Raw genomic sequence first — 26,169 nt, forward strand, 5'->3', positions numbered from 1 at the left:
CATTCTTCTATAAAAGTCATAACCTCGGAAGTGCTTACAGGTCACACTTAAATTAAGCTACCAGAATTTTTTTCTGGTTAAGCTGGAGGGCGTGACATAGAGCTGGCCGCAGCTTAGTGCTTCTGCGTCTTTATAACGACCATAAAAAGCTGGCTGAAACTGATATGAATTTACGTTCAGAGCGAGCTGCCATGTTGGGTCACACTGCTTCCTGAAAACGAGGTGTATTCCTGTGTTTTCTCAGGGCGGTCCGTTAACGTTTCTGTTCAGCTGGACCGTTTCTGCATTATCGGTGGTTTCTGGATTAAATTCTGCACCGTTAATTGGAGGTAAAGTTGTACACCGTAAACCTTCATGCTAATCGGCTGCACTCGTGTCGTTTTACGGTGTCCTAGGTTTTTCTCTCTTCTTCTTCAGAGTTTGTTTTCCTTTCTTCAAGCTATACAATTAACTTTATTAACGCACAGATTACATTTATGCGGTTTTATATTATTTATATTATTGTTCTCAGTCATCCGGGTCATGTTACCGTAAAGAGCTTGGGGAAAAAAGGCGACTGGACTGTTATTGTAACCAAATAAACTGCTGATGCGTCTTTGTTGCGAATTTATCGAAATAAACTCAATTTCCAGTTTATGTCGCACATTTTCACTCGTCTTTGAAGGCTTAGTCTTCTTTGTTTCCTATTATTATTTGGATTCACTGGGTTACGAACATACTGATTATATCTGCGTAGTTTGATAAATAACGAAAGTGAAACTAAAGATGACGCCGCCATCTCCCCAGGGACAAAAACAAGCAGTATAGACAGCAGTAAAAATGCACTACATGAAACATGGAAGTAAGTTAAGGTAGTGAAAAATAAGAAGTCAATTAGGGCTCTCTGTGTTTAAATGCAGTAATTAGCATTTAAGGAACATTTTAAATCTAATTAAATTATGTTATTGATCGGAGTCTCCTTTGTTCCATATTTCATATGTGCCAAGATCTTTTCAGTGGGTCTGGAACACAGCTGTGACTCTGAGCCATGCTGCTGTAACTGCTTAATGCATTTTGTTGAATTAAGCAAAAAAGGACGTGAAAGTTACACATAACATTATCACAAATGCTCCGGATGATGAGTTTCTTTTTACTGTTTTTCACCGTCCACTTTTCCCTAAAATAATTTCACGTGTTGAGATTCAGACCAAAGTCTTCTGCTTTGCCTCAGCCCGGAGTTTGTGGAGTGTGTGATCCAGCCGCTCTGGATCATTTTCTTTTATTTAATAATACAGTACAATGTACTATTTTAAATTAAATTAATTTTATGTAGGCCTATTACTTTATTTTTCCACAGTATTTTCTTCTGGATTTTTTTTTAACCACTTATGGAATTGCCCATAAACATCTGTAAAAGCTCTTTAAAGTGCTGGCACTTTATATCTATGTATCAGAGTATCCATATTATTGAATACACCACAACCTAATTAGAAACAAAAAAATAAACAGAACACATCAACAGAAACAAAACCAGATTAAAACTTATTTCTCTCTTTGATCAGGTGACTGCAGGATTTGGCCAAAATGGAAAGGTATGACACTCAACACCACACATTACATTTCTCTGTATTAATTCTTTCCTTTTTAGTATAAGTGTTATTTATTCATACAGTCTCACAGAAAGCTTTACCGTATGATGGTTTGAAACTAAAGCTTATTTTTTCTTACAGATTAAGATGCCTTTATTATATATATATATTTTATTTTTATTATTATTTTTTTTTTACTAGATTAATATTTACAATGTACAACATTTCCCCTGATCTGCCTCATTATGAGATTTTATTTAAAGAGAAAAGAAAGTGTTTTTTACGTCCTTATCAAAACGCTTCACTATAAAAGCAGCATCAATGTGAAATCATTTCAAAAGACTGCAGTAAATATTGGACTGATGTGTTTATGATACACAAGTGCCATATAACCTATATTATGAATCTAGAGGTGCTGATTATTTTAATAGTCTTGTTTTTAGATCCAAAGAACACCTGCCTGCCTTTAGTCTTCACGGCCATTATAAGCTGTCCTCTAACATCCATAGATTTATGTGATCTGTTTCAGATCATAGATTTCATCCAGTTAAGCACCAACAAAAACAGATGAAAACAGATGTCTGAAGTCTTCCTGGAAACCAGAAAAGACTGAAGTGAACCAAAATAATTTAGTGTGAAGAGCTGTAAACTATATAGACCCAGTGTTTTTTTCGTCTTGTTGTAAATAGTTTGTGCAGCATATCCTGCAGCTGAAGACTGTAAAGGTAATTTCCATCCCTGATGGTCTCCTTTTCTGCCTGCCAGGATCCATCAAAGACCAGAAACCCTGGAGACTGAACAGGAACCTGAACTCAGCTGTGTGTCTGTGAAGAGTGATCGGTCAAAGGAAGCCATCGTTGTTTTCCAAGGAAGTGGACCTCCTTCAGATGATGAGTAAGATATAACCATTTGTCTAGCAGCTGTTGTAGCTGAAGAGTAAAGAAAAAGCAAACAACAACAACAACAACAAAAAAAAAAAAACATAAATTAAAACTGATTGTCCACATTCCTCAGATCAGATTCCTCTGGTCCTAAACCTGGACACAGGACGAGGAAGACGAAGGGTAGAATGAAGAGGAAGATTTCAAAATTATATCCCACTGAAGTTAAAAGAAGAAAATCCTCCGCTGCACATAAGTAAGATATGATTATTTCCATACATTACATATCTGCAGTAAGGAAAACCTAAAAACTGCTTTTGTTTCAATTACACCTTAAATTAAAGCTAAAAAATAGATGAAAACCATTTTTGTCTAAAATGTGAGGTCAGTGTAAATAAAAAAAAATCACATGTAGCTTCTCTAAAGGAAACACAGTTTACACACTACCACAGCAAACATTAAAGACGATGACAGAATTACTACTCATAGTTTTTAAATTTGGTCTTCAAGATCATCTCAGAGCTTCTACTTGACTTCATTAAACTGTGTCTGAAAAAGAGATCCAGAAGCCCAACAGGCTAAAGAGAAGAACAATCATTCCCTGTTATGAGCTTGAAACTATAGGCCTGCTGACTTCTTTTAGTTATTTCCACATTGGATTGGAAAGACTACAAGATATTTATAAATGCCTCATATCTTGCCCAGTAGTTAATAAAACTGAAGATTGAAAAGTGTATTTTTCTCCTTGATGGTCATTGTTTCTGTTTACCAGGACACATCATAAACCAGATGTCCCTGAACCTGAACTTGAAACTGAACCCAGATGTGTGTCTGTAAAGAGTGATCGATCAAAGGAAGCCATCGTTGTCTTCAAAGGAAGTGGATCCCCTGCTGTTGAGAAGTAAGATTAAATGATGCCTAGTAGGAGTTATAGCTGACGTGTTTCCTTACTCCAGTCTGTTGAACTGGTGATAAAATGGTAACTTAAAGTAAGACTTGGAATAGAAGGAAATCATTTTCTGTCTGAAAGATGAATTCAGTGTATCACTGTAATCTATACATGATATCAACATGAGCTTGATCTTTCTCTTTGTAGGAACACTACTGATAAAAAATTAGTATGTGATTATTATTCTTGAGTATCAAAGAAAAGTCTTATTTTAATACTAAAATTATTCAATAGTCACCTTTTGTTTATAGTCATGTTTTATAGTACTTTTCAAAATCGGGTCTACAAAGTTTTTTACAATGAAAAATTAAGAAACAACTATGTAAAACAAAACAAATTAGACATTTTTCCCTTTGATATTTATGGTGGTATGAAAGATGAAGAGAGAATGGCCTTTATATTGTTATTTCAAGCACTGTGAGTGAAGAATCCACCTGCTGGTCAGACAGAGGATGAATTGAAGGCCTGCACTGTTACTCATGCAATGGTACTCTAGTAGAGTCCAAATTTTAAAAAGAGAGCTCGAGATGAACATAAATAGGTTAATTTAAGACCTTTATAAGACAGACACACAAAGTCTAAGCTTTGATTCTTCACGTTGTCTCCACAGAGTTGTTCAGTCTGGCTCAGATGTCTCCTGCCCCCATCATGCCCCGCAACATAAAACTGACCTGGGACAAATATTTATGGTCTGTATATGTGAAACATTTATTTATTTATTTTTGTACTACACAGCTTAAATCAAAAAGTAGATAAAAGTAAGCTGCTTTCACTAGAACTACATTTTAAATAGAAATAAAGCCAAAGCATTACCTTCACTTGAGGAAATTTGTTCATTTGTCATTCATTCTGTTTCAGGGGTTGGAGGACAACATTGTCACTTTTGTGAAGAATGAGCTAAAGAAAATGCAAAATTATCTAAATGCAGAATCCTCTGAAAGTCAGAGAGAAGATGAGAAAATATTGGACAGTGAAGACGAGGAGCAGAGGAGGATCATTGGAGAGGCACTTCTGTAGATCACAGTTTATTTCCTGAGGACAATGAAACTGGAAGATCTGGCTGCCTGTCTGGAGAGCAGTAAGAGGATTTCTTTTCATAAATGCACCATTTAGGAGGACAGAACTGTTGTGTGTCCTGTATATTCAGTACTTTAACCCTTTAAGACCTACCATAGAACCAAGCCCGCCAGAGCTTATATTATATTTTTACATGTTGTAGTGCCATTTGTGGGAGCATTTCAAGTTGCTAGACATCAATACAACCATTATAGCCCAAATTTTAATAATATGTCTGCATTAAGTGCATAGTAATTACATACATTGCAAAAAAAGTGCAATAAACTACAAAAAAAATGTAAAATCGTTTTTGTTTTGTTTTAACATATATTTCTAGTTAGAGAAATGTAAGAGGCTTATCCCTCAAAACTGTAAATATAAAAAAGTTGCACAAAATAGTTTCCCACCACAGGAAATTTATTTTGAGTGTCTTCATAGTTTTATTTTTGAAATACACCAATTTTTATATACTGCAAGAAAATGAAAATAAATATTATAATGCAAATTTGCAAAAAAAAAACAGCATATGCATCAAAATAAATAAAATCTATTTCCAGCAGTGCAATATGAGTTCTAAGCATCCCAGAAACGACACAGAAAGTCATAAAGTCAAACATAACTTTTAAAAACACCAGTATAGGCTTATGAGGCCCTGTTGGTAAAAAACTACATTTCTGCAAAATGACGTCACTTCCGGTTTCAGGCAGGACATTGAGGACATGTGATAGTTCATGCTGATGGATGTAGGAAGTGTTACAAACAGCTGATCGGATCGGTAAAGCGTGTTTCTGGAATATTATGTTTTTTGTTGCTGCAAGCGCTTTTTATGCTGTTTTTGCAAAGCTATATGTGGAAGGAAACCATGACTTAGGACAAGCTGATGGCATAAGATGTAAGTAAAACTCCTCCGGTTTCATATGCAAGAAAAATTATTGCGGTTGCAGAGCTCGGGGATTTTAAAATAGTTATGCAAAACAGAGCGTGCCCGCTCTGACCGGTTTTAAAGGGTTAATAAAAATATATAACACTCTTACGATACTTTTATAAAAGAAATTATACACTAACATTTATACTTGAATTTCTCTTTTTTTGCTTAGAAAACCCTTATTCAGGTTGTAGGTGTGAGCTTAAGTCTAACCTAAAGAAGAAGTTTGGGTGTGTGTTTGAGGGGATTGCTAAACCAGGAAACGCAACCAATCTGAATGAGATCTACACAGACCTCTACATCACAGAGGGAGAGACCAGAGAGGTCAACACTGAACATGAGGTCAGACAGATTGAAATGTTCTCCTGGAAACGAAACAGACCAGAAACAACAATCAGGTGTGAAGACATCATTAAAGCTTCGACTGAAAGAGATAAACCAATCAGAACAGTTCTGACCAAAGGAGTGGCTGGCATCGGGAAAACATTCCTGACACAAAAGTTCACTTTGGACTGGGCTGAAGACAAGACCAACCAGGACATCCAGTTCATTTTTCCATTCCCATTCAAAGAGCTGAATTTACTGAAGGATAAAAAGTTCAGCTTAGTGGGACTTATTCATCACTTCTTCACTGAAACCAAAGAAGCAGGAATCTGTAACTTTAAAAAGTTCAAAGTTGTCTTCATCTTTGATGGTCTGGATGAGTGTCGACTTCCTCTGAACTTCCACATCACTGAGATCCTCACTGATGTTACAGAGTCCACATCAGTGGATGTGCTGCTGACAAACCTCATCATGGGAAAGTTGCTTCCTTCTGCTCACATCTGGATAACCACACGACCTGCAGCAGCCAATCAGATCCCTGCTGACTATATAGACATGGTTACAGAGATCAGAGGGTTCAGTGACCCAAAGAAGGAAGAGTACTTCAGGAAGAGACTCAGAGACAAGGAAGAGGCCAACACCATAATCTCTCACATCAAGACATCACGAAGCCTCCACATCATGTGTCACATCCCAATCTTCTGCTGGATCACTGCTACAGTTCTAGAGAGTGTGTTAAAAACCAAACAGGATGGAGGAAAGCTGCCCAAGACACTGACTGAGATGTACATTCACTTCCTGGTGGTTCAGACCAAAGTGAAGAACATCAAGCATGATGGAGGAGCTGAGACAGATACTCTCTGGAGTCCAGAGAACAGGAAGATGATTGAAGCACTGGGGAAACTGGCTTTTGAGCAAATGCATAAAGGAAACCTGATCTTCTATGAATCAGACCTGACAGAGTGTGACATTAAAGTCAGAGAGGCCTCAGTGTACTCAGGAGTGTTCACACAGATCTTTAAAGAGGAGGGAGGACTGTACCAAGAGAAGGTGTACTGTTTTGTCCATCTGAGCATTCAGGAGTTTTTATCTGCTCTTCATGTCCATCTGACATTCACCAACTCTGGTATCAACCTGCTGGAAGAGGAACAAATGGGCTCAGTGCAGATTAATGAGTTTTTAGTAAGACAGTTCTACCAGAGTGCTGTGGACAAGGCCTTACAAAGTCCAAATGGACATCTGGACTTGTTTCTTCGCTTCCTCCTTGGTCTTTCACTGCAGACCAATCAGGATCTCCTACAAGGCCTCCACACACAAAAAGGAATCAGCTCACACATAAATCAGGATATGGTCAAGTATGTTAAAGAAAGGATGAATGATACTTTCTCTCCAGAGAAAAGCATCAATCTGCTCCACTGTTTGAATGAACTGAATGATGACTCTATAGTGAAGGAGGTCCAGCATCACCTGAGTTCAGGACATCTGTCTAAAGTTAATCTCTCTCCTGCTCAGTGGTCAGCTCTGATCTTCATCCTACTGTCATCAGAAGCAGATCTGGATGAATTTGATTTGAGGAAATATTCAGCTTCAGAAGACGCTCTTCTGCAGCTGCTGCCAGTGGTCAAAGCCTGCAAGAAAGCCCAGTAAGTATCCAGTTTAAGCCTTTCAAGAGATTACTTTAAAGTGCTTCTTTTAAGAGTCTGGAAAGTTCTCTGATATTCACGTTTCCAGGTTGGGTGGCTGTAACCTCACCGAGAGAAGCTGTGAGGCTCTTTCCTCAATTCTAAGTTCTCAGTCCTCCAGACTGAGAGAGCTGGATATGAGTAACAACAACCTCCATGACTCAGGAGTGAAGCTGCTTTGTGTTGGACTTGGGAGTCCACAGTGTATGCTGGAAACTCTCAGGTTAGCTGATTCTTTGTTTAAGAAAATGTGGGTATTTCACAACAACTGTCATTATTTTGTACCCCGCCTCTCGCCCTATGACAGCTGGGTTAGGCTCCAGCGCCCCCCGCGACCCTGGAAAGGATAAGGGGAAGTGAATGGATGGATGGATGGATGGATGTCATTATTTTATAGATTTTAAGATGTTGTTTCTCTTCTGGTGTAAGCTCTGAAAGAGTACAGTAGAGTAGAAGTTAAACACACACAACTCCAAAAAATATAACTTTATTTATGACTGTCCATCAAGACCGTTCTCACTCTCAATGCCTAATATACCGACCTTTTGTCACATCGAGAGGCATCTCATAGTAACGCGAAAGGTAACCTTCCACGTCCCTATGATACGCTCCAGATTGTGGATGTAATCCAACATAATGACGCTGCCATAGGTAACACACGATCCAGCTGTGTATCACTTCTTCCAGCCCTAACCCTAACCTTACCCCTAATCTTAACCACAACCTCAGTTGTATCAGATAGTGTTTTCCAAATCAATTGATGATGAGAAAGTAAAATAAATGTACATGTGTAGATTTATTCCAAACGGTTCTCATGTTTTCGAATGTGTAACATACAGACGATTTGTCACATAGCATCGGTATGTTACGTTTTTGGATGAGAACGTGTCCATCATAGTAAAAAAGACAGAAAGTAATTATGTTTTTTGTTGTTTTTTAAATTTGAGTACAGAAAAGCCAGTTAGTGTGTTTTTAACAACTTTAACTGGAATCAGAATCTGTTAGTTCGACTGCATGTACATCATCAAATTCAGAGCAGTTCATTACAATGATGTGACATGTTGTATGTGTTTGAAGGCTGTCAGGCTCTCAGATCACAGGAACAGGCTTCACCTCTCTGGACACAGCTGTGCGCTCCAATCCCTCCTATTTGAAAGAGCTGGACTTGAGCTATAATCATCCAGGAGACTCAGGAATGAAGCTTTTTTCTGATCAAAAGAAGGATCCACATGTGAAACTGGAAATACTCTGGTAGGAAAACAGGAAATACAACTGGAAATATATTTTTTCTCCAACATATTGTAAGAAAGAGCAAATATTTTGAGTTTTTGATTTGTTTAACCCCAGTTATGACAGGTGCCTTTGTGATGGTTCTGGGTCTGTGACACAGGGTTTTGGGTTTTTTTTTTTTTGCTGCTTCCTGTTGTGTACCCCATGTCCTTTGTGCTCCACACAGTCACAGCCATACCTCCCTGTTTTTAGTCAGGCGAGGCGCCAGGATTTCCATTTTCACAAAGAAGTCATCTGTGGGTGTGGGCACACCCGGGGAACACAGCTAAACAGAAACTAATTGATGAGACAGGAAGCAAACACACATGAGATGAGGAACTGGCAAAATAAAACAGGAATTAAGAGTATACTGACTGTGACAGAGACACATGAACCTGACCGAGACAGAAAGGTAGACAAACATGGAGACAGAAGAATACAAACACAAAGACAGAGACTCAAGGAGTGAAAGGGAAAGCAGGGAACAAACTGAAACTCTAGGAATCAAAATAAACAATTACTATAACCAGGAATATGAAAGAGCAGAAATAAAAATAAACACAGCTGCATAATAAATAATGAAGAAACCCAGGAGCACTAAATCAAAGACGCCTACCCTAAAAATTTTCAATTATAAAAGTATGAGAATAATAAAGATCATTCAGAACTTAGAGTCCAAACACAAACACTGGATCGAAGCCCCAGGACTATATGACAGGGTCGGCAGCAGTCCAAATGAACTGGAGGGGCACATGTTTTCTCAATGAACTCACCACACACAGCTGACTTTGAAGACAATATCTTCAGCATATTCACATGATGATGAATGAAAGACTTTCCATGATGCTCATGCTTCCCTGCCCTGTTGCCTCCTGCTCCATTATTCCCACTGACACTTCTGGTAGAAACATCTCATAAACAACAGGAGAAAGACTCAGAGTGAGTTTAGAGGTTGTACAGGGTGATATGTTTGCTCAGATTTTGAAAGGTATTGGACAATCTCCAAAAGTTGATTCTGTTCATCTGGATGTAGCGTTTTGTGGGAGAAACGTTTCGTCACTCATCCAAGTGACTTCTTCAGTCTCAGCTGACTGCAGGTTTCCCCAAATCTTATAAACAGTACATTTGCATAATGGCTGAAACCAGCCCGCTGAAGGAACAATGGGTTGGGAGGACAATGTGACAGTTATGTTGTGACTGGTCACAATTAGCCAACAAAAGTTAATAAATGTTTTTATTATTATTATTATTATTAATAATAATAATAATGGATTGCATTTATATAGCGCTTTTCTAGGCACCCAAAGTGCTTTACAATTCCACTATTCATTCATTCACACACTTTTAACCCTTTCACATATAGTGGTCACAACTGTGGACAGCTATTCAAAGGCTATTTTCTTTTATTTGTGTCAGTGTTGATGGTATACTGGCGCATAAACCACAACACTGGACACATCAGTGTCCAATGTTGTGATTTCTGTGCACAACATTCTTCTGTTAATAAACTGAAAATACCAGCTAATTCTTCACCAGCTTCTAGCTTTGTTTAATGGTGTGGAGGAGAAACTGGATATCACAAACTCCCAGAAACCATGAAAGCCAACCAGACTTTGAGGTTTTCCCCAATCAATACTGGGGCAACAGTGACAAAGACAGAAATAGACTCAGACCCAAATAACTTAAAGCCTGAACACAGCAGTCTTTTCTCAAAATATTTTGTTCTTTATATTGATTTGTTTTGTGTTGCACTGAATAACTAAGCAACTGAAACATCTTCACACATGTTAACAGAGACAGACAATAGTATTTGAAGCACATTGTTTATTGTAGTGACAGAAACACAGGGAGGCAGAAAATAAACCAGACTGAAACCAAGAAATGCTGCTACAAGAAAGTATGAAACCAATACAGAATATGGAGAATAATCAAAAATTCAAGACCAGAAAAAACCCAAACTTCCCAAAACTCCAAACTCTGGATGTAAAACCCAGGGATCATGACATTATGTAACCCTGTTTCATTGTCCCCTCCTTACCAGATTTATTTTCCTCCCTTGCCAATGTTTAGGGTTCGATTGTCTTCCCAGATTTATTCTCAGTCTGGAGCTTACTGTGTACCTTTATGCCAATAATTGCAGAACTACTGTAAGCTTTGAAACAGGATTTTGACTTTCCTGGTTTCAAATAAAAGTGAAGTAAGTACTTGCATTTCATGTAGTGCAGATACAGTCATGTGAAAAAGTAAGAATTCTTCTTAAGTTATTCAATTCCTACTCATTGTTGAGGTGATCCTACAGGGCTGCACTGTTTTATACAGTGTTATTTATACAGGATCTTGGCTCTTTTTTTTTACACGTCTTCAATGTCCTCAGGTTGTATTTAGGTCATTTAAGAACCTAATACAGACCAGATAATCAAAAGAAATGTGCTTACGATACATAAAAACAAAAATCCAACCTTAGAACTAAATGAGAAACTATGATCATTTTCAATTTATTGTGAGATAAAATAAAGTGCAAGCTTATTTCTCTAGAAGAGATGAATCAGAGAATATAAAGGCCATGTTTTCACACTAAAAGATGATGTGCTTATTTCAGTGTGGAGCCTCAAGGAGTCCAGTGGATGAGACCAGGTCTAAGAAAATGTAAGTGTGTTTTTGATTTACTAGCTGTATTTACATCATTTTTTCACACGTTATATGTATCTCTGCTAAATATATTTTATCATATATTTTATTAAAAAAATTCAGTTATTTAATTCCACAACTAAAAACACATTTTTGATACACTCTTAAAACATCACAAAGTTTTGCATACTGTTTTTTCTTCTTCATAAACTAACGTGAAAACCAATTAAACCCTTTCTTCATTATCTGGTGAAGAAATGTGGCCACATAGTCAACTAGAATTTTCTATTCAGATATAATTTTGCTAGTGGTAAGATTGGCATGGCTAGAGGAACAGCTGTAACAGCGCCAACCTCGTGATTAGTTTATAATATTTGGTGCAAAATCAAAGTTACCAGAGGGGGAGGGAGTTTAGATTAATTAAATTATTGATCTATTTTAAACAGAATTTGGCTTCATGAGTCAGGTTGTAATTCATCTGTGTTAACTAGCATTAGATACCGATGATCAGATTTGAGAATGAAAACAGAAAAAATCTTCCCATAAATCAAATACACTGCTGATGCTGACTGATTCTGACGATGACCTGTTTTTTGACTGAAAGGCAAATGTAAAGTTTGGCTCTGTTAACACTAAACTATCAAGGAGAATATTTTTACCCATCAGCATTTTAAAAATCCTGTCACCACAGGAGATATTTTCACTGTGTAGAAATCAGTGTAAAACAACTGTGGCACTCGTAGTTGCCTAGCAACATATTTACGCTCATTTTGATGTGCACATAAAATGAAAATAATCAAATCACATAACATCACTTTGATGTTTGTGTTTTGTGTTGATGGTGCACCTTAGACGTGAATGCATGTGAACTGAATGTGAATGCAAAGCCTCTATAATTATAGTTATATGTTCATATATATTCCAGTCACTTCTCTTTTCAATTAATTATTGTTGATAATTTTGAATTTTAAGATTTTTTTTTTCTATTTCTCATTCACACTCATCATCACACTGCCTGCATCCTTGAATGTTTAAGCAATGGATCACAAAATATGAGGACCACATTTACTGTTACACATTGGCTCTAATTAATTATTTGCTATATGCACTGTGTCTTATTGGCCCTTTTAGATTTCTGTGATCTGACGCTGGATTCAAACACAGCACACAAGAACCTCAAACTGTCTGATGACAACAAGGAGGTGACACATGTGAAAGAAGATCAGCTGTATCCTGATCATGATCTTAGGTTTGATCACTGGCCTCAGCTGCTCTGTACCAACAGTCTGAGTGGTCGCTGTTACTGGGAGGTTGAGTGGAGTGGAGAGGTTCATGTTGCAGTAACTTATGGAGGAATCAGAAGGAAAGGAGAAGAGGATGAAAGCAGGTTTGGAAGGACTTACCAATCCTGGAGCCTCTACTGCAGTGATGACAGGGGTTACTATGTAGGTCACAATTACATAGCAAGAGCCATCCCTCTGCTCTCCTCAGCTCTCTCTCACAAAGTAGCAGTGTATGTGGACTGTTCTGCAGGAACTGTGTCCTTCTACAGTGTCTCCTCTGATAAACTGATCCACCTGCACACCCTCAACACCACCTTCACTGAACCTGTATATGCTGGGTTTAGAGTGAAGTTTAACTCTAATATCCACCTCTGTGCTGACTCAGAATAATGAACTTACTGTGCAGAGAAATATTCTCACATTAGTATTTCACACTTTTTCTCACTTTAATATTATGAACCTTAAATATATCAGGTAAACTGTCTATACGTTGTACATATATTGGCTTGGTTTGTAGCCCCGAGTTGTTGAATGAGACTGATTCTCCTGAAAAAATCATCTTATTGTCTTTGGTGCCTATTTTTTAAGAGCACTTAACAGTTTCTATTATGCGTCACAGTTTAAATAGGAAAGAGGAACTTTACTTTAAAATCTGTTGCATTACTATTATCAACTATTATATTTGTTCCATTATACACATTTTAATAATGTTTAGACTGATGGATGAAATCCTTGGAACAGAAATTTTAGACATTTTAGATGTTGATGAGTTAGGCTTTGTGATGAGGAGAGCTGCAGGCTTTAGATTTTGTGTTTAGGCTTAATTTCTTACATTGCATAACAACACATATGTGTTTCTCTCTCTTGTTATGCAAATTAAGTAACATTTCACTTCAATTAATTCCTGGAAAAAGGCGATATCACCACCATGTGACCAGTTTTCATAACAATTGATCTGAATGGTTCTGGATCCAAAAAAATGTATTAATTTGTGTTGATCTAAATGTAGCTTTAAATACTACTGACACAAGTGCACCTTATGGAGGTTGTAACTGGAGGCCTTGGAGACATCTCTCTTCATTTCATATTCAGTAAAAACAGTCTGACTTATAGATGACCTCCAGTCTGTGTTAGGAATCCTGGGTCGTTGACCCAGGGTTTTGAGTTTATATCTTATCATTTCTATGCTTTGGTTTCTTTGTTAGAGTCATGTCTTATGGTTTGTCTCTGTGTAATCCTTAGTTGCTGTCTCCCCTGTCCGCTATATCCCCGTGTCCAGTCAGTGTCTGTGTCTGCCCTCGTCCCACGTCTCTGTTCCCTCTGTTGTAGTGCCTGCATGTGAGTCTGTGTCTTTTGTTCAGTCTGTGTTATGTGTTTCCTGTTTTACTTTGAAGGTCTCTGTCTTATCTCAGTGTGTTCAGTTTACGCTTCCTTGTCTCGTCAGTTCTGATTTCCCCCAGCTGTGCTCTCCTTCTGTGTCTCATTCCCCTCGTTACTTCCCAGTGTATTTAAACCCTGTGTTTCTCTGAGTCGTGTTGTCCCTCATGCTGTGTGGATCTCCCTGTGTATCACTGTGAGGTTTGTTTATGAGTGTCCAGTTTAGTTTAGTTTTGTTTAGTCTAGTCTAGTCTAGTCTGCTTTTTTAATGACTTTTCCCTGCCAGCAAATAAAGCTGAGTTTTTTGTGTTTAAACCTCATGCCTGAGTGCCTGCATTTTGGGTCCAACTCCTGACTGCCACACAGCGACTCATGACAGTCTGTGTTTCTTGACTGATCTAAGGAGCTTGGAAAGAAAAGCGTCTGGACTTCTTAAAGTTGCTACGATGACCTGGATGACTGAGAACCTTCACAGACATGTTTCTCGACTGATCAGAAACTGTTTTTCAATCTCAGATTTGGTTTTTATTCTGTGTGGAAAAACACAATCCTGAATTGTAACAGAAAAGTGAAGACAAAAGAAATAAGATGTAAAAAGTAGGATTTTTTTTTTTCTTGTTGACGAAGGTGTTTTTACTTCTCCAGTGTATAAATGTGTGTAATTAATTTTAAACCTTTGTCAGTTTAAATATTCTCCAACTGAATTTAAAAACAGCTGTTTTTAAATAGATTTTAATAAAGGACTGTTTGTCTGGTACTATGTTGCACTGTTTATATGAAACACTAAAATGAAACTGTTTATATGTGTATAAACTGTACACTGTATCCAGAGAGTCAAAAACAAAAACGGAGGAAAAACAGACAGGAAGATGTTTTTAAAGCATCTTTGTAAACATTTATACAACAAGTGTATATTTTCTGTACAGTATATGAGGGGAAATAAGCGAGAAGCAGAAAGACTCGTTCCAACTGTCATTCTATCAGTTTCTCCTCTCATCACATAAATACCTGAGCAGTGACAGAGACCACGACTGCAGCATTTCTCATCGGAACACAAAATACTGAGAACCATCCACACTGTTGTAGGTCTTCAGATCTCGTCCAGTATAATTCAAAGCCTTGTTGATAACAATAATATAAATTGTGTGGTGTGAAGTTGTGGAGAGTTGCAGGGCTGTAGGTCAAAGAACTAGTAAACACATGGGGGAACACTCCCGCTTTGATCGTTTCTGCTCTTCTTCTCTTTTTTCTAAACTGAGCACCTGATGGTTTTGAACTTTTCTTGTCCATCTTTCATTGGTTTTAATTTTGCACTCCAGTGAACACCCATCCCCCAACCTGAGGATCACCACAACATGACCTAACAGACCTACACCTTAGTTCACAGATTCACTTTGTCTAGGGTTTATTTGTAAGATTTCGCACAACCCAGGATTCAGATCATGAATACATAATGTGCTCTATTTGGAAGCAGCAGGCCCCCCTGCCCTGTCGACAGGTTGTGTGTGAGACCTTAAATCATCAAACTGTAAATTATAAATTTTAAATTGTTATTGATCCCTTTACCCCGAGTCCTAAAGTGTATATTTATTTTCTTACTCTTCTTATATTTATTGTTTGTTTACTTGCACTGCTGTAACTGGAGCCTCGTCGTCTCGTCTCTCTATATCCTGGACTGTATGTAGCGGAGATGACAATAAAGTTTACTTTGACTTCAGCAGCGAGCAGGCGCACCGAGGGCTCTCGCGCTCACTTTTCGCGTATAGAATTTCGAAAAAAACATCGGTGCAAATTATAAGTCTGTATCATAATGTCTGGTGTTTTCGTGTTTGTTGGTTTGTTTTTATTTTGTTTTATTTTGCGGGTTAGTTATTAGACGCTGCTCCAGCCAGCCAGAGAATCCCCCGCCGCCCCGCCCTTTCCTCCCTGTGCAGGAAGCAGCAGGCGCAACTCGCAAATGGAGGGCGCTCTTACTCCCAGCAAATGGGCGACAGAAAACTGATCGGTGCCTATTCCATCTCCAAAATGTACTAGCATGATGTCGGGGCAGCATGAGTGGTTTTTTTGGTTGTTTTTTGGGGGGGTTTTCTGCCGATGCCTGTGATGCCGCCCCCCACCACGATGCCGCCCCGGGCAACCGCCCGTATCAAAAACCGCTTCTGCTAAGACCTGTTTCATTCACGACCGACACATCATTAGTCACAGGATGGTTTAACTTATTTCATTTCACTGAATATGTGAGACAAGCTAAACTAGCATTATATATTTATGTATAAGACACAGTGATATAATTGGCTATATTTTAATTAGTTCTCATGATGACTACGCTGAGCGATCCTGTTGGTGAACGTGGAATAAATCATCTGTAAACAAAGAACTTGTCCTTATGGTGGCTGACAGGAGTAACAGCGACTCGTGAGATTATTAACAACAAAGAAACACAACTATAATTGTACAGTGGTGGACTATAACTGCACCTGTAATAAAGGCTAATTGGGTGCCAATATGTTTAAACATCTGAATACAATATCAATGCTGTAGATTATGTTATTAATGCAATGGTAATGATGATGACCATGAACAATAGCAGTAAAATATTTTTCTGAACTCCACAGGGACTAGCTCATTGTTCTTCTCACAGTTTCAGGCTATGTCCACACTAATGCGTTTTCAAACGAAAACGCATCTTTTCTCTCGTTTTTGGCGTCCCGTCCACACTGAGACGGCATTTTCGCTCAAGGAAAACGCAGCGTTTTGAAAACGCTCTCGAAAACGATGCTTTTGCGTTGCAGTGTGGACACTGATGACACATGTTAGTCATGTGATGCATTAATGATATATTTATATGTGGCAGCAACAACTCCACCTCATTGTTAGTCCATTTAAAAAACTCTGCGCTTTTCAAAGAGACGTTTCAAAGAGCCGGAAAGTAAATAAGCAGCAGACAGAAATGAGGCAGGTCTCATAGTCTTGCATTCCACGCATGCGCAGTACTGGATCGTAAGCGTTTCAGCCGTTTCAATGTGGACAAACAACTCTGTGAAAATGTCTGAAAACGCCAGTGTGGACGCGGAGCGTTTTCAGACAAAAACGCCGTTTTCTAGTGTGGAGGTAGCCTCAGTCTGGAAAAGAAGTGTTTCTCAGTCCCACAAGCAGCACCGTGAGCCTGTCTGCTGCGAGCAGCCGACTGGGCGACCTGTGTCTGTCAGACGCAACACAAAGCCCCATCACAGCTTTCAACTCTGCACTCAACAGTTTCATCGTTTCATATACTGATGTAATCACAGCAATTTTAGCAAAGATTATTTAGTTTTGGAATTTGGTGACCTTGGTCCATGAGAAGTCCATAACAAATAAGTTGGATATGGATGAATCTGTAAGAGTTTTTTGGAAAGGTAAACAGGAGACTGTTGTTGTAGAGTGGACTGAGGAGACAGGAGAGTGGAGCTGTTTAGTTGCAAACAGACTTCAGTTCCTTGCCAAACAAATGAGCTTAAAGCAAAACCTGAAAGACATGGTGAATTGTTTTTTTTTTTAATTACTATGCCAACCCTTTTTAGTTTTGTAAATATTGACTATATTGAGAAATCTTATTTTATTCTTACTTTATTTTACAAATTTATTTGAGAATTAGGCCATTCAATAAAGATGGATTTTATGTCATTGGTTGTAAAGATCTGGATGGATAGTTTAATTTATTCTTTATTTTATTTTATTTTATTTTATTTTTTAATTCCATTTTAGAGTTTTATGTTTTAAGACTTGGTGAACTGCATTTTTTTAATAACATTGCCTACCCTTTTTAGTTTTGTTAATATTGGCAATAGTAAGAAGTATTATTGTTTGGCTTGGATGTATTTAATATAGGGCATCTAATTATCATCATCATCATCATCATCATCATCATCATCGTTTATTTGTATAGCACTTTAAGAACACACCAGGCAGACCAAAGTGCTGAACAACACAGATCAAAAAAACTACCAAATTAAAAATACCATAAAATCATTACATACAATAAAATAAATAAGAAGGTGTCAGTTTCCTACAGAGTTAAAAGCCAGGGAATAAAAATAGGTTTTCAATCTGGACTTAAAGACCTGCACTGATGACGCTTGTCTAATTTGGAGGGGAAGGTTATTTCAGAGCATCGGAGCCGCAATTGAAAATGCTCGGTCTCCTCTGCATTTCAGCCGCGACTTAGGGACCGGCAGCAACCGCTGCTCAGCTGACCGGAGCGAGCGAGGAGGAACATGTGGCTTCCACAAGTCAGATAAGTAGACAGGAGCCAGACCATTTAAAGATTTAAAAACCAATAAAAGGACTTTAAAACGAACCCTAAATTCAATGGGAAGCCAATGCAAGGAAGCGAGAACCGGAGTGATGTGATCAAATTTCCTACTACCGGTTAAAAATCGTGCCGCCGCATTTTGCACTAACTGCAGGCGTGACAAGGTTCTATTAAAAGAGAATTACAATAGTCCAGACGTGAGGTGATAAAAGCATGAATAAGAGTTTGCAAATTTGGTTTGGAAAGGAAAGGCTTAACCTTCGACAGGCGTCTGAGATGATAAAAAGCTGATTTTACCACCCCATTTATATGACCTTCAAAAGTAAGCACGGAATAAGTTTAACACCAAGATTAGTCATTGAACTTTTCAGATGAGAGGTCAAATCACCAAAATCAACATCTGGAGAATCAGTAGAGCCATGTGGGCCATGTAAAATTGCTTCTGTCTTGCGACCATTAAAATTCAAAAAATTATTTGCCATCCATAATTTAATATCGCTGAGACAGTCAAGCAATTAAAAAAAAAGTCAAGTAATTAGTGTTTTTAGTTTAGGAATATTATATTTTATTGTTTGTTGTTTTGTTTTTCTGTTTTCCCCCTGACGGATTACCACCTTAATGTGGTGAAGGGGGTTTGCGTGCCTCAGTGACCCTAAAAGCTAGACCAGCAGAAGTTTAGCCTGCAGGTGCGACACCCAGGTTGGTCTAGTCTTAGAGTAGAGGCCTGACATTATTGATATTGATATTGATGTTATGTAACAACGAGGCGTGTGTCAACAAATCCAGGAAGTCTTTGATGAAGCTCATATTCAGGCTCACTTCTTTAAGGGACGGTGATGTCACCGATGACATCTGAAGTCTCGCTGGTTCAGAAAGTGTTTCGAGTGTTGGTGCGAGTTACGAACAGTTTCAGCTGTGACACAGAGGAGCTTGTTTCCATGGAGCCTGCTAAAAGGAGAAGGGTTTCCTCCTGCGTGGCAACACTTTGAGCTGATCTTTCTCAGTAAAACATTACACATAATGTTCACGTCAATAATGAAATGTGTTACTGCTAAAATACTCACAAGCTGTTGTTTTGTTGAATTCCAAGGTGAAGTGTTTGTTTTGTACCAAGCAACTGGGGTACAACAACAACGACGACGACAACAACAACAACACCTGATCTATGGGTATCATCTAGGCAGAGGTGCATAAATCCAAACCTTTACATGGCTGCTGTGGGATACTCTCCTCAGTACCATGTGAACGGTGTTTTCCAAAGTCGGGGAGATTATTACCAAAAAGAGAAACAAACTCATTCCAAGCACAATGGGAGGAAAACAGAATTAATTTCTTAATAAAAATGAATAATGTCACCATCACCTCAGTATTCATGAGCACACTCTCTGTCCCATCATTTGAAAACACTGCAACAGTTTTAACATCAACATCTCACGTCCTCTTGGATTTATCTAAACAAACTGTAATCAGACTGATGAGTTTGTTAATATTTGTGCGCTGTTCACAGTGTTGTTAGTTTTGGTCTAAAATATTCTGACTTGAGCTGTTTGCACCGTAGAATTGATTGGCATGTTGCACCTGTTGCTGCTGGTGCTTTGACATTTCAGCAGACATATCAGTGTCACATACATTGTGTTAATTCAGCATGAGTTCAGAAATACATGAAAACAGCTTAAAACAAAAATGCTGGAGTCCAGGAAAGCAGTCCAAAGAAATCAAAGTTCCAGCAGCAGGAGCCCAAAACTCAAACATAGTTTCCACGTGAAGAGTGGCAGCGGCGCAGGCAACTGAGCAGATCTAGACGCCAGACGCATGGAAGACGGCGGCGGCGACTGAGAAAACGAGGGCGTGGCCGACGATTCTCGGGCCCACCCTCAGGCCAACGGCATAACAGTCCATAGTTTCGGGGGGCCGACCACGTGAAGAGTGGCAGCGGCGCAGGCAACTGAGTAGTGATGGTAAATTTGATTATTTTTACTGAATCAAGTTTTAATGAGTCACTCACCAAAGGGAATCGGGTTTTTTGAGTCATTTGATTGACTGAGTCAGTTGATCAGAGAAACAAAATGTACATTTTCACTTAATTTGTTTCTCTTTTCATGTAAATCCTACTGCTAAGATGAACGATTCTAAAAAAACCAACATGCCAACCCAGCGTTTTCCTTCATCACCACGAAGGAAAACAGTCTGTGGTCGTCCAAGTTTGGCAGCAGTGTTTTGGAAATGACAGTCTTCATTACAACGCTTTCTTCGTTATGAATTAGCATAGATGTTTTTATTGAACATTTGAAGAACTAGCAAAAAAAACAGAAACTCTTGTAGAGGACATAAAGTCAGAGACAGAAACGACAAGGAGCAGGTGCATCTAGTACAGGTACTAGTACTAGATGTAGCTGTACTAGTACTAGTACAGGTACTAGTACTAGTACAGCTGCTGCGAAAACCCACAGAGCCCAGCAGCCAGCGCAACAAATTCTGGATCCTTTGCTTTTAGTTAGCACTAGCAGCACATCCTGCGTCTGATGTGAAAGGACTCTTATGCTGCGCATTGTGACTCGCAGCAATGGTCCCGGGTCAGCCCTGACTTTGTGTTAAACTAATCCTAAAGTAATAATGGTATTTCTAACCACTGATATACCACAACTTTATCCTTTCAACAGCTGCTGAAAGTTAGGGGACCTAACTGCTATCGGATATTTATATAGAGATCCTCCTATGGGCTCAAAATGTGGTCATAAATATTTTGTACTTGTAAATCAGTTTCTGTGACACAGATGTAAAAATATATAAATGCTCCATAATTTTAATTTCTATCCATCATCTTGAACACTGACTATAAATGTGTTCACGTCATTATTGTGTGATTTGGTTTCTTCACGTGTCTCCTTCAGTGCAAATAAAGGACTGTTAGAGTGTGTGCTGTGTGTTTTTCTGAAGCATGACAATCCTTTCCAACAAGTATTTCCAGCTGTTTGTCTCCACTCTGCACTTTAGTCTTTCTTCCTGTCATGTCTGTGTTTATCCACCTGTCATGTCTGTGTTTATCCACCAGGTGTCTCCCTCAGCTCATTTTCTCCAAATCAGAAGCTTCAGATTTGTGGAGACGCTCTGCCTGCCAGACACAGCTCAGGGCAAAGAAACATGTCTATCCTCCACAATATACAGGCCTGAATCATTTAGTTTTATATTTAAATGTATAAATGATCGAATGTGAAAATACTTTTCATATGAAAAATAATATTAAATGTCAAACATTAAGTATTTAATTTTTGTTACATTTTAAAAGTTCAAACCTCAAACACATTAAGTTTACAGTCATATATGATCAAGAAAATCAACAATCTTCACATTTCAGAAACTGGAACCAGCTTTAAATGTGACTAAATAATGATAAAACAATCAATTCTCTAATCATTGAGTAACTGATGAATCACTGCAGCTCCAATATATTGTTGCATTTGACGACCCACTACAGCAACTACAGAATAAAACCACTAACCAGACTGATGACAGATTTCAAACATGCTGAATATGAAGAGTAGTATCATTTAAACTCACATGATTATCAGCCATAAGAACAAATTCAGATTTATATTGATGTAAGGTATATAAATGTAAGTACAGTTTGAACAAGTGCAATATTATTTTCACACATCAATGGACCACTGAACTTCTCAGCTTCTAAAATGTAAAACCTCATTTAGAAACTACACAAGTACATATAATGGTCAGGGATCAACATGAACCTGTCTTCTCTATTTGACTTTAATCAACTCTGCAGTGTCTCCATCTAACCAAACACAAAGTCCAGCATAGAGCGGCTGAGTGAATGTGGTCTGGACTCTGTGGAGGAGAGTCATGGTTTCAGAGACGCTGTAGAAAGACAGAATACCTGCTCTGTGATCCAGGTACACTCCTACTCTGGAGGACCGAGGACCTGAGAGGTCAGTTTGGACATCGTTGTGTCGAAATGTATAACTGTTTGTGTTACAATATAATGCCCAAGACTTGTCATTGTTTCCAAATACACATTCATCGCCCAACCCTGCTCTGCTGATATTCTTGTATGCGACTGCTAACCAAACTGCTCCCCCTCTCCACTCCACCTCCCAGTAACAACGTCCAGTCAGACTCTCTCTACTCAGGACCTGATAATATACAGTGAATCTGTCTGGATGATCAGAATAAGACTGTTGTTGTTCCATAAATGTTGCTTTTCTGTTCCCCTCAGATAATAACAGATGTGTGTTTGCTGTGTTTGGATCCAGTGTGATTTCATGTGAATGTTTTAAGAATCCAGCTCTGGTCTTTGGCTCTGGTGGTGACAGTAAAACATCCTCTTCAGTGACTGTCAGTGAGATGTTTGTCCATTCCTCTCTCAGAATGTCCTGTAGTTTATCTCTGGTCTCTGACACAGCTGCTGTCACATCCTCAAAGTAGCTCAGAGGACGAATATTGATGCTGGATGAGTGTGTAGACTCACTGAGTGCTGACAGTGAGGGGTAGTTGTGTAGAAACTGGTTGTGATCCTCTGTGTGTGAGAGCTGCTCCAGCTCGCCGTCTTTCCTCTTCAGCTCAGCGATCTCCTGCTCCAGCTTCTCCTGAAGCTCTTTGACTCGACTCACTTCAGTTTCCTGCTGGGATCTGACCTGCTGCTTCACATCAGAGCTTCTTTTCTGGAGGAGACGGATCAGCTCAGTGAACATCTTCTCATTGTCCTCCACTGCTTTATCAGCAGAGCCATTGATGGCCTCCACCTCCTGTTGAAGCAGCTTCACATCTTTCTCTTGCTCCTGGATTCTCTGCTGGATGTTTAGTCGTCTCACCTCGAGCTCCTTCTGCTTCTCAGTCCTTTCTGCTGCAGCTGGGACTGTTTCATGGCCTTTATGTTCATCCATTGTGCAGAGATAACAGATACTCTGCTGATCAGTACGACAGAAAATCTTCATCACCTCATCATGACAAGAGCAGATGTTCTCCTGGAGCTTCTTGGAGGGGGCCACCAGCTTGTGTTTCTTTAATGGAGCTACATCATAGTGAGGTTGGAGGTGTTTCTCACAGTAAGAGGCTGGACAAGATAAACAGGACTTGATAGCTTTCAGCTTCCTCCCAGTGCAGAAATCACAGGCCACATCTTCAGGTCCAGCATAGCAGTGATCAGCTGGAGCAGCTTGGAGTCCAGTCTTCTTCAGCTGCTCCACTAAAGCTGCAAACATGATGTTTTTCTCCAGGACAGGCCTCGGTGTGAAAGTCTTCCTGCACTGAGGGCAGCTGTGGATTCCCTTCCTGTCCTCTTCATCCCAGAAACTTTTAATACAGTTCCTGCAGTAGCTGTGTCCACAGGCTGTAGTCACCGGATCCTTCAGTAGATCCAAACAGATGGAACAAGAGAAGGTTTCTCGGTCCAGCTGAACTCCTTTCTGTGCCATTTCTCCTCTCAGTGTCAGTGACTGTGTGAGTTTCTCTTCCTTATAACTGAAACTAGTCTGAGCTCTGATCTCAACAACATGTTTCTGCAGTGAATGGAGCCTGTCAGCTCTTACACGTCACCACATGTTTGTTACACCCATCTTCAAAGTGCAGATCTGAAGGGGAGCGAACGAGGAAACACATGGACAGAGAGGAGGTGCTGTGTTTAAGAGCAGGAAGAAGAGGGAGGGTTATCAGGCTGTGCTTCACTCCAGGAAGAGGAGCAGTTTGAGAGCGATACTGTGTGTTTAACCCTTTTATTTACTGCTCACATCAACTTTTAAACTTGTTAACACTTTCTTCTATATAAATAAACTTCAGTTTAGAAATGTCAGAGTTCTCACTGAAGTTAACAAACAGTCCTTCAGTTTTAGTCAATGCAGGAGGATAATGATCCTAAACATACAGATAAGGCAGCCACTGACATGATGCTTATGTTGCATTTAAGTTTATGTTCATTTCAATTGTTTCTCTCCCTCAAACACCATCAAAGGTGAGAGGGTGCAGCAGGTGTAGTAGTTGGTATATGAGTCAGTAAACAAATTAAAGGTTTTTCAAACACATTCATCTCCACAAAAATGTGATAAATGTTTGACAGGAATAAAAAGAAACTCTGATCCTTCTTTAAAAGTATTTTTCTGTTATTATGGTCGAGTTGATCACAACAATAATCTTGAGCAGGGATGTGGCTAAATACAGGTATGTATTAATATTAACCCTTTATTGATGAATCAATTGTATACTTTATGTATAACACTTTATTTATAAGTATTATACAGGCCGCCCGGACTTATTTGGTAATTTTGGCTGTAAAAGGGCCAGATCATACTATAAGTGAATGCTTTTGACCCTTTTTGCAGAATAACCTTTGCTTCCAATATCTGGCAGTGATTTTACATCATAGTATTGTTAGGACAATGAAAAAACAGTTTAAAGTGGAAAAAATATGGACTTATATTTAAGTGAAAACTAATATTCAACAGGAACAAAATGTAACACAACATCAACATTAAATATGAACTATACTAAATATGTATTGTGGGGATTAGAGAAATATTTTGCTGCTATTGTTAATAATCATCATCATTACCATTGCATTAATAATTAATATTGATATTGCATTCAGATGTTTAAACATATTGGTACCCAATTAGCCTTTATTACAGGTGCAGTTATAACCACTTTAAACTGTTGAGTTAAATCAATAATCTTAAATGCTTTTGAATGCTTGTTATAATCTTAAATGTGCATGTGCTGATTCTGTTGGGTTATAAAAGAAGGGCCTAACTCTGAGTACACTCTGTGCAAAGTAGACAGGAAACTGCAGGATTTGAGCGTGTTTGTGAAAGTGAAACTAAAGAAGAGTCTAAGTGTAAGTTACTTTGAGGAGCTGTGGGATGATGCTATTTGAATAACCAGGTTATTCATTGTTATATTTTATTCATTTATATCCTTTTTATTAAGCTTTGAGTAGTGGCATTCATTTACAGCATCAATATATTGAATAAATAAATGAAAACTATATATAGTTTTAGTAAACAGCTACACATTTGAGAGTGGGCTCTGTCTGACTGTGAGCGTTAGCTGGTGAGGTGAGAGGTGACACAGAGTGCCAATTGAGGTCAGGACACACACACACACACACACACACACACCTGCATACACTGTAGGTAGGCTACGTTCTAGGTGAGAGTTCAGATATTTGCTTGTAACTGCATTTTTGTGCGTGCAGAATTGTTACGTTTGTTGCAGAGCATGAGAGGTGGTGTACGGGCACAGCAGCCCCCAACACCACCGTGCGCCTTTGGCCCGGCATGCGGATCCGGTACACCACTTCAGATAGCTGTGCCAAGACTTCTGCAGGGCCCTGCTACTGACTGCAAAGCTTGGGGGACACCCAAGTGCAGTGCACCCTGACATTATCTCCAGCCACAAAGGCTCTGCCTCGGTGCCTGGTGTCGTAAGCCCTCTTCTGTCACACTCCCGCGCTGGCCTGGGCCTAGTGGGAGCAGTCATGGACCACCTGTAGCCGCTCCCTCAGCTTCCTGTAATAGTCCATCTCCTGTCCTCCAGCAATCTCTGGCTCAGGAGGAGACCTGAACACCAAGTCCGCTGGTGTCCTGAGCTCACGCCCAAACATCAAGGCAGCAGGCTTGCATTGGCTGGACTCCTGGACTGCAGTCTGACACGACCAGAGGGCCAATGACGCTGGTGTTGGCTGGGGAGGATGGCGAGCTGGGTAACCAGCGTGCGGTTGAATTGCTCGACCGGGCCATCGCTTTTCGGGTGGAGCGGTGTTGTCCTCATTTTCTCCACCCCAACCCACCGGCAGATCTCCCCAAAGACCTTCGATTCAAAATTACACCCCTGGTCATCCAACTGAATTGAGGTTTGCAAATGTGAAAAGGGTTGATCACATTTGCAGACAGCATATTGCATTGATACTAATTCCAAGGCACTGCATGAC

The 26,169-nt window shown here is 39.2% G+C and overlaps 3 protein-coding genes across 9 annotated transcripts; 2 read left to right on the forward strand and 1 right to left on the reverse strand.

Annotated features, from left to right (window-relative positions):
* Positions 1-154: 154 nt before the first annotated feature.
* On the forward strand, positions 155-4,415 carry LOC118453642 (uncharacterized). Its single transcript, XM_087834551.1, has 7 exons — positions 155-329; positions 1,542-1,571; positions 2,334-2,462; positions 2,583-2,705; positions 3,222-3,350; positions 4,009-4,087; positions 4,257-4,415. Exons 2-7 carry the CDS (start codon positions 1,564-1,566, stop codon positions 4,413-4,415), a joined length of 627 nt encoding a protein of 208 aa, XP_087690677.1. The 5' UTR covers positions 155-329; positions 1,542-1,563.
* LOC148103860 (NLR family CARD domain-containing protein 3-like) lies at positions 4,362-14,175 on the forward strand. The gene is made up of 6 exons (XM_087833996.1): positions 4,362-4,476; positions 5,552-7,346; positions 7,435-7,608; positions 8,463-8,636; positions 11,254-11,300; positions 12,414-14,175. Exons 1-6 carry the CDS (start codon positions 4,440-4,442, stop codon positions 12,953-12,955), a joined length of 2,769 nt encoding a protein of 922 aa, XP_087690122.1. The 5' UTR covers positions 4,362-4,439; the 3' UTR covers positions 12,956-14,175.
* A 7,813-nt stretch (positions 14,176-21,988) lies between these two features.
* On the reverse strand, positions 21,989-23,662 carry LOC148103861 (tripartite motif-containing protein 16-like protein). 7 transcript variants are annotated; one of them, XM_087834099.1, is made up of 3 exons: positions 23,628-23,662; positions 23,194-23,492; positions 21,989-23,121 (listed from the first exon to the last, which is right to left on the reverse strand). In XM_087834099.1, exons 1-3 carry the CDS (start codon positions 23,660-23,662, stop codon positions 21,989-21,991), a joined length of 1,467 nt encoding a protein of 488 aa, XP_087690225.1. The 7 variants fall into 7 exon arrangements, with proteins under 7 accessions (XP_087690225.1, XP_087690228.1, XP_087690223.1 ...); XM_087834102.1 differs by having other exon boundaries at positions 21,989-22,610; positions 22,728-22,794; positions 22,921-23,662; XM_087834097.1 differs by having other exon boundaries at positions 21,989-23,492.
* Between the last annotated feature and the right edge of the window lie 2,507 nt (positions 23,663-26,169).

The sequence above is a fragment of the Neolamprologus brichardi genome, chromosome 3 (assembly GCF_056152115.1).
Source record: "Neolamprologus brichardi isolate AB-2024 chromosome 3, ASM5615211v1, whole genome shotgun sequence".
In the NCBI taxonomy this organism is placed as follows: domain Eukaryota; kingdom Metazoa; phylum Chordata; class Actinopteri; order Cichliformes; family Cichlidae; genus Neolamprologus; species Neolamprologus brichardi.

What these genes read in the sequence shown, in the direction of transcription:
- LOC118453642 (XM_087834551.1), top strand. An exon ending in AAATCCTCCGCTGCACATAA is followed by an intron (nt 2,706 to 3,221) that starts GTAAGATATGAT and finishes TCTGTTTACCAG; the next exon opens with GACACATCATAAACCAGATG. An exon ending in ACCTGGGACAAATATTTATG is followed by an intron (nt 4,088 to 4,256) that starts GTCTGTATATGT and finishes ATTCTGTTTCAG; the next exon opens with GGGTTGGAGGACAACATTGT.
- LOC148103861 (XM_087834079.1), bottom strand. Translation starts at nt 23,662, where the DNA reads ATGGCACAGAAAGGAGTTCAGCTGGACCGAGAAACCTTCTCTTGTTCC. An exon ending in GGACAAACATCTCACTGACA is followed by an intron (nt 22,541 to 22,582) that starts GTCACTGAAGAG and finishes CCAGAGCCAAAG; the next exon opens with ACCAGAGCTGGATTCTTAAA.
- LOC148103860 (XM_087833996.1), top strand. Translation starts at nt 4,440, where the DNA reads ATGAAACTGGAAGATCTGGCTGCCTGTCTGGAGAGCA. An exon ending in TGTATGCTGGAAACTCTCAG is followed by an intron (nt 7,609 to 8,462) that starts GTTAGCTGATTC and finishes ATGTGTTTGAAG; the next exon opens with GCTGTCAGGCTCTCAGATCA. An exon ending in GAGACCAGGTCTAAGAAAAT is followed by an intron (nt 11,301 to 12,413) that starts GTAAGTGTGTTT and finishes TGGCCCTTTTAG; the next exon opens with ATTTCTGTGATCTGACGCTG.